Source organism: Choloepus didactylus, chromosome 7 (genome assembly GCF_015220235.1).
Source record: "Choloepus didactylus isolate mChoDid1 chromosome 7, mChoDid1.pri, whole genome shotgun sequence".
Taxonomy (NCBI): Eukaryota; Metazoa; Chordata; class Mammalia; order Pilosa; family Megalonychidae; genus Choloepus; species Choloepus didactylus.
The window spans coordinates 62,388,485-62,401,212 of NC_051313.1; the positions used below are offsets into that span (position 1 = coordinate 62,388,485).

At 45.2% G+C, this 12,728-nt stretch overlaps 1 protein-coding gene across 6 annotated transcripts in view; it reads left to right on the plus strand.

Annotated features, from left to right (window-relative positions):
- Positions 1–12,728, plus strand: part of BACH2 (BTB domain and CNC homolog 2) — a 365,581-nt gene that overhangs the window by 343,470 nt on the left and 9,383 nt on the right. For all 6 annotated transcript variants that reach the window (XM_037842861.1, XM_037842860.1, XM_037842857.1 and 3 more), the window contains one exon: positions 212–1,804. In XM_037842861.1, the coding sequence (XP_037698789.1) occupies positions 212–1,804 (1,593 nt within the window). The remainder of the gene's footprint in view (positions 1–211; positions 1,805–12,728) is intronic.

Here is a 12,728-nt window from a genome sequence, read left to right on the forward strand (position 1 = left end):
CTTGCGCCCTGATGAAACAGAGCAGTGGCGTGTGAGACAGGCACTAATTATTGGAAGCAGAATCCTTGCTGACCCAGGACGAGATTAACTGCTCCCTTGCAGTCCTTATTGTGGGACATCAGCGCTGTCTGGTTATCTTGCTTCAGTTGAGGGATTCGAGACAATAGCTGCGCTGACGGTAACGCTGGCAATTTTCCTGTTTGTTTTGCAGGTCACGGCCAGGGGCTTCGGGCCGCTGTTACAGTTTGCCTACACTGCCAAGCTGTTACTCAGCAGAGAAAACATCCGCGAGGTCATCCGCTGTGCCGAGTTCCTGCGCATGCACAACCTGGAGGACTCCTGCTTCAGCTTCCTGCAGACCCAGCTCCTGAACAGTGAGGATGGCCTGTTTGTGTGCCGGAAGGACTCTGCGTGCCCGCGCCCGCACGAGGACCGTGAGAACTCCGCGGGGGAGGAGGAGGAGGAGGAGGAGGACACGATGGATTCAGAGACAGCCAAGATGGCTTGCCCCAGGGACCAGATGCTTCCAGGCCCCATCAGCTTTGAGGCCGCCGCCGTCCCAGTAGCAGAGAAGGAAGAAGTCTTGCTGCCCTTGTCCGATGTGCCCACGGACCCCAAGGAGAGCTCTGAAAAGGATGTGTTAACGCAGTACCCCAGATACAAGAAGTACCAGCTTGCATGTACCAAGAATGTCTACAATGCCTCGGCACACAGTACCTCAGGTTTCGCAAGCACATTCGGTGAAGATAACTCTGGCAACAGCCTCAAGCCGGGGCTTGCCATGGGACAGATTAAAAGTGAGCCGCCCAGTGAAGAGAACGAGGAAGAGAGCATCACGCTCTGCCTGTCCGGAGATGAGCCCGATGTCAGGGGCAGAGGGGGGGACGTTGAAATGGACCGGAAACAGCCCAGCCCCGCCCCCGCGCCCCCCACCCCTGCCGGGGCTGCCTGCCCGGATAGATCCAGGAGCGTGTCCTCTCCCTCCTGCTTACGGTCTCTGTTCAGTATAACAAAAAGTGTGGAGTTGTCTGGCTTGCCCGGTACATCTCAGCAGCACTTTGCTCGGAGTTCAGCATGCCCTTTTGACAAGGGGATCACTCAGGGTGACGTTAAAACTGACTACACCCCTTTCGCAGGGAATTACGGACAGCCCCACGTGGGCCAGAAGGATGCATCCAACTTCACGATGGGGTCGCCCCTCAAGGGGCCTGCGTTGGAGGCTCTCTGTAAACAGGAAGGAGAGCTGGACCGGAGAAGCGTGATCTTCTCCTCGAGCGCCTGTGACCAGGTGAGCACTTCGGTGCATCCGTATTCGGGGGTGAGCGGCTTGGACAAAGACCTCTCCGAGCCGGTGCCGAAGGGGCTGTGGGTGGGAGCCGGCCAGGCCCTCCCCGGCTCGCAGGCCTACTCCCACGGTGGACTGATGGCTGACCACTTGCCAGGAAGGATGCGGCCCAACACCAGCTGCCCGGTGCCAATCAAAGTCTGCCCCCGCTCGCCCCCCTTGGAGACCAGGACCAGGACTTCCAGCTCGTGCTCCTCCTACTCCTACGCCGAGGACGGCAGCGGGGGCTCACCCTGCAGCCTCCCCCTCTGTGAGTTCTCCTCCTCGCCCTGTTCCCAGGGAGCCAGATTCCTTGCCACGGAACATCAGGAGCCAGGCCTGATGGGAGATGGAATGTACAACCAGGTCCGACCCCAAATTAAATGTGAGCAGTCTTACGGAACCAACTCCAGCGACGAGTCCGGATCGTTCTCGGAAGCAGACAGTGAGTCGTGTCCTGTGCAGGACAGGGGCCAGGAGGTAGGGAACCCACCCCCTAAAAACTCAAGCACGTGACCCACTCTCCGAGTCCTTTATCTGGACCCTGTATCCCCACCCACTCCCAGGTAGTCCTTATTTACCACGAGTAAAGGGATTGTCTCCTCCAGCCATGGCGGCACGGTGCTCCAAGGTGATTCCACTTTTGTCCTTGAAGGCACTTGGTTTTTGATCTAGATTCCAGTCCTCAACCAGCAGAGAAACTGCTTAGTGAAAAAAAGTAAGTGTAATGTATGAAAGTATGTGCAAGTGCTTTCGAACCACTGCCCCCATCCTCCTCCCTTTCTCCTCCGCCCTGCTCTTCATCCCTTCAGTGTAGAGGAAAATATAAAATCTCTTTCAAAACTGATGGCTTGAAACTAGATAGAGCAACACTAGGCGGGTGCTTTCCCAGCACCCATTAGGTTTTCCATGTCAACAGGTGACCTTGTGGCTGTACCATGCTCGTCATCCATCCTGGTCCCAGGGTCACAGTGGGATCACCCTAGTCGGTCACATATCACTGCGTGAGGTATCATGTCCCAGGCTCCCCACAAAGGATGAAAGGTCGTTTTGAGGCATAATGGGATTGAGTATCGGTTTTTGTCCACGCTGAAAGCAAAGTGCTCTATAGGTACAAATGCCTAAAGGGTCCATCCATGTCTTACCATTACCAGGAAAGGGAGCAGAAGCAATACCAGTCATTTCATGAGCAAGACTCATGTGACTAAAGAGAGAAAAGAATAGAAGCCCCATATTTTCTCACTTCCACCGGTAACATGAGTGTGCCCTGGGAAGGTTCTGAGGGAGGCTTGTGTCATTGTCTGGCATTCCCTGTCCTGTTGCTGGTAGATGAGGAACTAACATGAGACCTCCACAAAAAAAGAGAAAAACAAGCATGTTCCTCCTTAGGCCAGAGCCCTCTGGACACTGTCTATGCTCCCCGGATGTTAGCCTCTGGCAAAGCAAAGGATGTTAACCCAACCTGACAGCAGACAGGCTGCACGGGGTGAGCTGGCCGTTTCCAGAGCCATGTGCCATCTCCTCAGCCTCTGCAAGATTGGTGAGCAGCCCCTGAGGTTTTAGTTTGGGCGTGTTTTGAAGGCAATTCACAGTTCCCTGGGCCCACTACGGGAGTACCCTGTGCTCATGTCCTCTGCTTGGCTACTTCCTCTGGTCCCTGCTCTTCTGTTACTGCCTGGCAAAAATGGAAAAAGACAGAAAAATACTGAAAGGATTTAATTTAGCTTAAAAAAAAAAAAAAAAGTACAAAGGAAATCTGAATGGGAACTATTCCCAAGGGAATAACCCTTTTGCCTTAGATGTGGGATGGAGGGGGTGTAGCCAGCGCCCCACATCAAGCACGGTTACATCCCCAACAGCCAGAGGATTAAGGTTTGGTGAGAACAGTGAGAGGTTGTGTTCTCTCTCCTTGCTCATTCTCTCTCTGACCGCAGATTTTGTGAGAGTTTCTTTATTTTCCTGAAACTGTTAATGAGAGTATCTGAGGCAGAAGCCTGGTCACTGGCTCCAGTTTGTCGACATAATGATTCATCTTGGCAAGGACTGGTGTAGTAAAGAGAAAAGAACAAGTGTTTTCAGTCTCTGCCTAAAGCAGTGGGTTTTTATAGCATTTGCATGTGTTGAAGGAACTAAACAGATAAATCTCCTTTTGCCCCTCTTGTATCCCAAAAGAGAATTTACAGTGACTTCTTGGAACTAAATGCTACCAAGAGCACGTGTGTTTTACCTGTGTCTAAGTCATATCAGTTATCTACCTTAGAACTGGAAATCATAAATCAATTAGAAGAATACACTCAACCTATAGAACAATAATGAACAGAACTAATCACCCTTCCAAAAATACTCCTACTTTTGAAAATATTTTACTTTTCAAAAAAAAAAAAATCTGGTGTTTGCAATTCTAAACAGAGAAAGAAGAGACATTTGCTAAAGGTCTGTACCATTCCAGGAATCATGCTTAGCTTCTCCCAGTAGTACATTTTGGACAGGGGAGTTATAGTAAAGCCCAGGTTGTTTCCAAATTGACATTATCCTTTTCCTAGAGTAGTGGAGCTTAGGTTCTCCAAGAACTGTCTCAGGAACTCAGCATGACTCCTTGAGAAACAGCCTCTTCTTTGAGCTAATGTGACACCAGAAGAAATGTTGTCCCCAGTAATATCATTGAAGGCAAATCATTCACAACTTAAGTCATAACTTGTTTCCCCCAACTGAGCCAGAAAAAGCCAGTATCTTTGGAGTGCCTGCTATGTTCTAGCTACCATCACCTGACTTATTTCATGGAGCCAAGATTTCTACAGTTAGCTAGAGCAGTGACAATTCAATCTCGAAAAGTCAGTTGTTAACATAACTGACTGAAACAAGTTCTTTTAGTTTCCTTCTGTGAGAGGCCCTCAGTTGTACGAGGCATTAAGGAAGAGGGGAAATGTTGGTTCTGCCTCACTGTGCTTTTATATGAGGTGCAGGTGCCTTGTTTTCCAAGTGAACCCCAAGAGACACTAGAGTCAGAAACCAAAAAAGAGTTTCCACCTCCCACCAGCCCGACAGGGCCAGGCTCCTTCCCAGTCTCTCATCCTTCATCTCTATGAGGAACCAAGATGTTCAATCAAAAAAGTGTTAACGTCCCTTCTACTCTGTAAGATGTTCTAGTTCTCCCACCTTAAGTAACTCTTCCATTTCATAAACATTGTCATCCTTTTGAACAATTCCCAAGCTTTGAAGAAGGTTTAATCTAGCACACTGTTTTCCTTTACCAACAATCAGCTTTTTTAAAATACTTACTTTAAAAAAAACAATAAGACTCAGCATACCCATCCCCTAGTATACTCAACTTAACAGGCTTTCCCTTTGTGCCCACAATATCATACAAGTATGTTCATATCTGTAGGGATTGGGGTATTTTTTTAATGGCATGATACTGTAAAATTACTCAACAATTTGCTTTATCCCTTAGCTTCTACTGGGTGCTCACCTCCAGGTGAATCTTACAGAGCTAATGCATGCTTTTTTAATATCCATGACTTCCATAAATCACAAACTTATCCAGCCATCACCTCTCAATAGACATTAGCCAGTCATTTCCAGTCTTTTCCTTTTTATAAACGTTGCTGTAATAAACATTTTGTGAACATGTCCTTAGTAGTGGTGCATTTATTTTTGTGGGTTAGCATCCCATAAACAGGTTAAAGATTATGCTCATTTATTAAATACTACCTGAAAAGGTTGTAGCAGTTCACATATCCTTCAACAATTTATGAGTGTCCATTTCCCCCTACTCTTGCCAGTACTAATTGTTACCAGTCTTTTTTTTTTTAATTCAGTTTTATTGAGATATATTCATATACCATACAATCATCCATGTGCACAATCAACTATTCACAGCACCATCCCACAGCCATGCATTCATCACCCCAATCCATTCCTGAACATCTTCCTTACACCAGAAAGAATCAGAATAAAAAATAAAAATAAAAAAAGAACACCCAAATCACCCCCCCCATCCCACCATATTTTTCATTTAGGTTTTGTCCCCATTTTTCTACTCATCCATCCTTACACTGGATAAAGGGAGTGCGATCCACAGGGCCTTCACAATCACACTGTCACCCCCCCCCCATAAGCTACATTGTTATAAAATTGTCTTCAAGAGTCAAGGCCACTGGGTTGGAGTTTGGTAGTTTCAGATATTTACTTCTAGCTATTCCAATATATTAAAACCTAAAAAGTGTTATCTATATAGTATGTAAGAATGTCCACCAGAGTGACCTCTCAACTCCATCTGAAATCTCTCAGCCACTGAAGCTTTATTTTGTTTCATTTTGCATCCCCGTTTTGGTCAAGAAGATGTTCTCAATTCCACGATGCCGGATCCAGATTCATCCCCGGGAGTCATGTCCTGCGTTGCCAGGGAGATTTACACCCCTGGGAGTCAGGTCCACGTAGGGGGGAGGGAAGTGAGATCACCCACCAAGGTGGCTTAGTTAGAGAGAGAGGGCCACATCTGAGCAACAAAGAGGCACGATTATAAGCAGGTTTAGCCTCTTCTTGCAGCAATAAGCTTCATAGGGGCCAGCCCCAAGACAGAGGGCTCAGCACACCAAGCCATCAGTCCCCAGTGTTTGTGAGAACCTCAGCAACAATCCATGTTATCAGTCTTTTTAATTGTTGCCAGTCCAATGGGAAAAATATGACTCTTTGCTGACTACTAACAAGGTTAACATTCTTGTTCATTCTGTTTCCATCTTTGCCTTGTGTTCATTCTCCATTTCCATTTCCTTCCCTGTGAATTGCCTATTTAGATCTTCGCCCATTTTTCTTTTGAGTTGCTTTACTTTTTAAAATCAATTTAAACAAACTTTAATCCCTAATATTAGTTAGGAATATTAATGCTTTCTCATAAATGTTGCCTGCCTTTTCTCCTGGTCTACTTTTTCTATGTATGGTATCTTTTGCCATATAGAAAAGTCTATGTAATCAAATGTATCAGTCTTTTTCTTTGTGACTTCTAGGTTTGCTGTATTACTTAAGAAGTCATCTTGGGCATTTTTTTCTTATTTAAATGATGAGAACTTGAACAAGTCATGTTAAGTGGAAAAAAACACAAGAAAAGCATGCAAACAAGGTCCTAGTTTGTTTTGTAAATATACATGTAATAAACAATAAACACAACTATAGAGAATGAGATAAAATTGGAAGCAAGGTTGGGGGGAAGGATCATAGAGAAAGCTGCACTTCTATGTATTTCTATAATGTTTGAATTATATATATATATATATTACACAGGCTCTTTTTTATTGAGATATAATTCACATACCATAAATTCATCCTGTTAAAGTGAACAATTCAATGGTTTTTGGTATAGTCACAAGTTGTGCAACCATCACTGTTATCTAATTCCAGAACATTTGCATCACTCCAAGAAGAAACCCTATACCCATTAGCAGTCACTCCCCATTACCCCTCCTTCCATCCCCAGGCAACCGCTAATCTACTTCCTGTCTCTATGGATTTGCCTATTCTGGACATTTCATATAAATGCAGTCTTACAATATGTGATCTTTTATGTATGGCTTCTTTCACTTAGCATCACATTTTCAAGGTTAATCCATGTTGTAATATGTTGTTTCAGTCCTTAGTTCCTTTTTATGGCCAAATAATATTCCATGTATGAATATGCCACATTTTGTATTGATGGACACATGGGTGGTTTTCCATTTTTTGGCTATTATGAATGATGCTTTTGTCAACGTTCATGTACAAGTTTTTGTGTGGACCTATGTTTTCTGTTTTCTTGGGTATATACCTAGGAGTGGAATTATAGAATCATATGATAACTCTTTGTTTAACCTTTTGAGGAACTGTCAAACTGCTTCCAAACTGATTGTACCACTTTACCTTGCCTCCAGTATATGATGGTCCCATTTCTCCATGTCCTCAGCAGTGCTTGTTATTGTCCATCTTTTTTAATACAGCCATCCCAGCGGGTGTGAAGTGGTATCATTGTGGTTTACTTGTCCGTTTCTAAAATTTGAAAATTACAGAAAAGTCACAAGCATCTTCCATGTAATAAGCTTGTCAGTGAGATAGTTTTGTACTCAGTCATTTCTAATTAATTGTGCGGTTTAGTAAAGAAGCACTAGAAAGACAGTCAGTTTACTGTTGGACTTGTTTAGTTGGACTTGTTTCATGTTTCATGTCAAGAGGGATGAGAATGTGTGAGAGTGAGTGTGTGTGGTGTGTGTGTGAGAGAGAGAGAGAAGGAGGGAGGGAAAGAGGGATGGAGGGAGAGAGAGAAGGAATAAGCAAAGACTGAACTGATGTGGAATAAAAGAACTGACTCTGAGTTTAACACTTCCCACCCAAATACTGACTTACAGAAACATGTTGTATGTAAAATGTTTAACATCATTTTGTGGTTTAGTGAATCAGTCATGCTTCTAGAAGTGTCTGTAATTGTTCTGCTAAATAAAAAGAAGACCTTCCTGGGCAGCATAGAAGTCAGCCATCGTTCTAATTAAAACAATGTTTTCATGTTTTATAGAAGACCTTTCTTAGCATTTGGAGCACCAAAGTAGGCTGAATGTCTGGAAGAGGAAACCATGAGACATGGAAAGATAGGGCTGATAAACTGAAATAATGGTGTTAACATTGCCTCATATCTATAAGGCATTTCAAAGTTTCCCAAGAACTTTCTCCATCTGTTAACCAATCTCATTCTTCCTAACAGCTCTGTGATCTAAGTAGGGCAGGTATGATCGCCCTCTGACTCACAAATCCTCAAAGAACTGTAACAAAGAGAGAATGAATGACTCACCTGAGATCACATAGCTCATTAATTGCGGAATCATAAATAGATCCCAAGTGTCCTGTGCTTGTTCCGGAAACTGGGCACTGAGAATAGAGTGTAGAAGGACAGTTGTGCAGGAATCTATCTTAGTCTGGGAGGGGAGACCTTGTCACTGGCATCTGCCTAACCCTGAGGGCTGTCCCAGTCCAACCTTTCCCGCTGCAGATCGGGTCCAACCAGCCTCATGATCCCTCCCCTGAGTGGTCTGAGGGTCTGGGGAGAGCTTGTGTGTTGAGAGCTTTGAAGAGTTGGCCAGTGGGACTCATCAGTGCGCAGAGCATTGTACTCATCAGTGCGCAGAGCATTGTGTTAGTGTGACTCTACCCTTTCTTCTCCCACACGTTCCATTCAGCATCTGGGAGTGAAATCAAGAAAGGAGATGGGGAAAAAAAATATTCACAAATCAGTCTTCCACTGGGATTTCTGGAGAAAACAAATGCTTGTTTTCAGCTTCTGCTGCAAAACCTGCAGTTCCATCCTGCTTTTCCAATAACCCCCACCCAGAAAACCAGACACATCAGGCAAGTGACATGTGTGTTACGAGGCCAGATAGAAATAGTACCTTCTGATTACAGCTCTGTGGAAAAAAAAATATGCAGAGAAAACAGAGTTTGTAGGGAAGTCCGTCAAGCAGAGGAGTCATTGTTTGGGGCACGAATATTTTTCCTTCTTTGTATCTTATATTTGGATTTTCTGAAAAGAAGTTATATTTCTTATATAATTTTTGAATGATACTTTTTAACTGCAAGGAAGACCAGGATGGGTTTGGCTGCAGAAAGCAAGGAGGGTAGTTGTTGCAGGGGGAGAAAAGGGAAGCAGCTGATTTCTGCTTGGTGAGAGGGGAGCCGGCATTCCAGGTTCCAGCCTGCGGCGGCCTCTGCTGGTGCCCTCTGTCACGTCGATGCCAGCCGCACACAGGAGGCATGTTTAGGCTTCATGCACAGTCCAGATATCATGGCTTCCTCCCACCCTTGGCCAGCCCCTGGGTCCCTCAGCACCCTGCAGGGACCGTCCGTTTCTCCATCCGTTTCGCTGCAGCTGAAGAGCTAGAGCCCCAAGAAGTTCGAACCCTCCCCTGGCTATTCTCTAGCACGGCAGTTGCAGATAGAGCACTAAAAACTGTCCTCTGGCCCTGCTCCTGCTGTCGGGCTCTGGAAAGAAGACAGGAGTCAGCACTTGGCAAGGGCTGGGTAAAATCAACAGTAGCATATTATGCAAGCTGTGGCCCCAGCCCATGGTGCCTCTACAGCCCTTGGCTTGCTGACTCACTGGCTGCCCTTGACTCTCCATGTCTCTACTGGAAACCAAAGAGGCAAGAAATCAGCACCCTCAAATCGCATTTGCCCTTCCGCTTGCTTAGCAAGAGCTGCTTGTGGCTGGCAGAATATAACTGGAAGCTGTTCAGACAGGTGATGGTGACGACTGGTTGGTGGGACTCTATGTCTTGCAAAGTTGGGTGTTCAGCACTATTTATGAGCAGCCAGCGAATGGAAACCAAGCCAGTGGTGAGAAGTAAAATTGTGGAAGAAGTGTGTGGAGAGCCAGTTAATAATATGTTAAACCCTATTGGGCCTATTTGGGTTGTAATAACTCATCAGAAGAAATGGAAGAGGGCTTTGACCTTCTCAATGTGTGCCTTAGCTTACTAGGGCTGCTATAACAAATACCACAGACTGAGTGTCTTAAACAACAGGAATTTATTGTCCCACATTTTTGGAGGCGAGAAATCTGAAATCAAGGTGTCAGCAGCAGGCCGTGCTTTCTCGGAAGTCTGTAGCATCCAGGTGGTGGCTTGCTGGCAATCCAAAACTCACTCTCCACCTCTGTCACGAGCCGACTCTCCTCCCCCACCTCATCTCCTCCTACTGTGTCCAAATTTGTTCTGCTCCCAAGGACTCCAGTCAGAGTGAACTAAGTCCTTCCCTGATTGAGTTTATGTTTGCTTAACTAATAACATCTTCAAAGATCCTAGTTACATATATATGCACATCCACAGGATTGGGTGTTAGGACTTGAGTGTGTCTTTGTGGGGGACATGATTCAATCCATAGCGATGTGTCTCAACTTTCCAAAGTCAGTTCCCATTATCTGGCATTTCAGCCACATTTGGGTACTGTTGGGGGCTGCGAGCCTGTGAGTGGATTGTTCTCCAAGTGCCATGAGAGGACCTGGGGGTCGGTGACAGCTCCTGACTTCCGGGGAAGATGCCCATGTGCTTGGAAATTACTACCCTGAAAATAAGAAATAGATGTGCTGAAGTGACCGCTGCACTTTGCAAGAACTCTTCAGGGACTTCCCTTTTGTTGGTCAATGTAAGTTGTCCCTTTTTACTAGGGTAATAGAGCCTTTGAAGAAGAAACGAGTTTTGTAGGGTTTTTTCACATGAAAGAGAATCTATAGCTGACTGTTTTCTTTTGACCCTCTTTAAAACACAGCTTGAGTTGCAACAGCTCTGCTGAAATTTTATACAGCCTTTTGCTTCAAGGACTTTGAAACCAGCATTGTTGATTTTTTCCCTTTTCTTGTCAACCCTCTGTCATGTGTCCCTAGTGTTTTATACGTGCTGTCTCGATGATTTTAAATACAGTAGCTCTTGGTATAGAAGCCCTTTTGACTTTCCCTGTGGCCTGAACTATAGGTACTTTTTTCTTTTTGGAAATAAGTAAACACAATTTAGAGCCAGAAGCAGATTTGCTTTGTTGTCAGCAGAGGGAAAAACTTCACAAGCCCCAAAGGACCGCAACCTCTGCTGTGCAAACAGGGCTCCGGCTTGGTGTTGAAACATCCGTGTCTGCAACAGACAGACCTCTGTGTCATTTAGGCCCCGTCCAGGATCTGAGTGTTTGTTTGTTATCCAAAGGGTATGAAAGGGAAATCAAACATTCTTTCATATCGTTATAAGCCCTGTGCAAACACAGCCCCATGGACAAAGCCCCTCCCCGGGCCCATAACAAGGAGCTGTTTGTCCTGGCTGCCCATCTTTTGTAGTTGGAGCCGCCGGGCTCAGCTGAGAGTGGGGTCATGTGCCCTGTTGCAATTTTGCTTTCTCAAGCCAAAATTGTACAGGTGTCACGGGACAGAGTTCACCATGTGGAAGTTGTATCAGAGCACCCATTGGGAGACTTCAGCAAATGCCACGTCGAGCAGGTTCGTTGCTGTGAAGTATCCTCACAAAGGAATTGCACCCAGCCCCGGAAAAGGCAAATGATCCTTTAGCATGTTTGCTTTGCTCCTGGGGATTAACCAGCCACCAATGCCAGGATATGGGCCCATGTCTGCCCACATCTGATGCAACCAAAGAAAAAGCCTTAGCTTAGGATAAAACATCCCTCCCTTGAAGAACAAACAGTTCACACTGCAGCATCTGAATATTAAAGAAGGTTGGTTTCTTCACCCAGAAGCATTTTGATGAACTAAACCCAGGTCCACCTGTTTTTCTGGTTACTCGGGGTTAATCAAGTCCACTGTTCAGTTTTCGAGAGCTGTGCTGTTCAGTATGGCAGCCGCTAGCCACGCATGGCCACTGGGCACTTGGGACATGGCTAATCTGACTCGCGATGTCCTCTAAGTGCAGAATATACTTCAGATTTTGAAAATTTACTACCAAAAAATGTAAAATAGCTCAATAATTTTTATGTGTTTTACATGTTGAAAATATTTTGGATCTCTAGGGTTAAATAAAAAACGTTAACATTAGTTTCACTTTGTTTCTTTTTACTTCTTTTAATGTGGCTACTCGAAAATGTTAAATTACATAATGTGGCTCTCATTCTATTTGTATTGGACAGCGCCGTTCTGGAGCTTGAAGGAAATGTAGATCTAGAGTGCCATCTGCTGGTCCAGCAAAGCAGACTCTTAACGGAAGCAAGAATTAAGCTGTCAGAGCTGGAAAATACTTTCATCTCTTGGCCTAGCAGCACACAAACTTCCTTTTCCAGGAGCTTCTAAAATAGAACCAGAACTGAGCCCTGAAGACCCTGCATCGCAAGATCCTTGGAAACTGCTGGAAGGTTCAGGCCTGTGTTGCATTTCTCCTGGGTGCTGGGAAGGCCCTAGAGAGAGCAGTGGTCACTGGTTGCACAGCTCACTTTCTGCCCTAGGGTCTTTTATGTGCACATTTTTATCGATTGCAGTTCTTTTCTTAAGTATTTCAAAGGTGCCATGGGGATGTAACCAAGCTTTTAAAAGAATAGAGGGACGACATCCCTTGAGTATTCTCTTTGAGTAATGCTTATTTGCCATGATTTGTCAAGAATTTGAAAGTAGGAATCTTCCTGATAATAGTACCTGCATTAGTTATCTGTTGCTGCCCAAGAGATAACCCCAACATTTAGTAGCTTAAAACAATAATCATTTAATATCTCTCACAGTTTGTGTGTGTCGTGAATTTGGGAGCAGTCCATCTGGGCAATTCTGTCTCTGAGGAAGTCAAAGTCAGGTGTCAGTGTCATAGGAAGGTTTAACTGGGGCCTGGAGAGTCTACATGCAAGGTGGCTTGTTTACATGGCTGGCAAGTTGATGCTGGGTGTTGGCTGGGGACAGCAGTGGCCCTGCTCCACA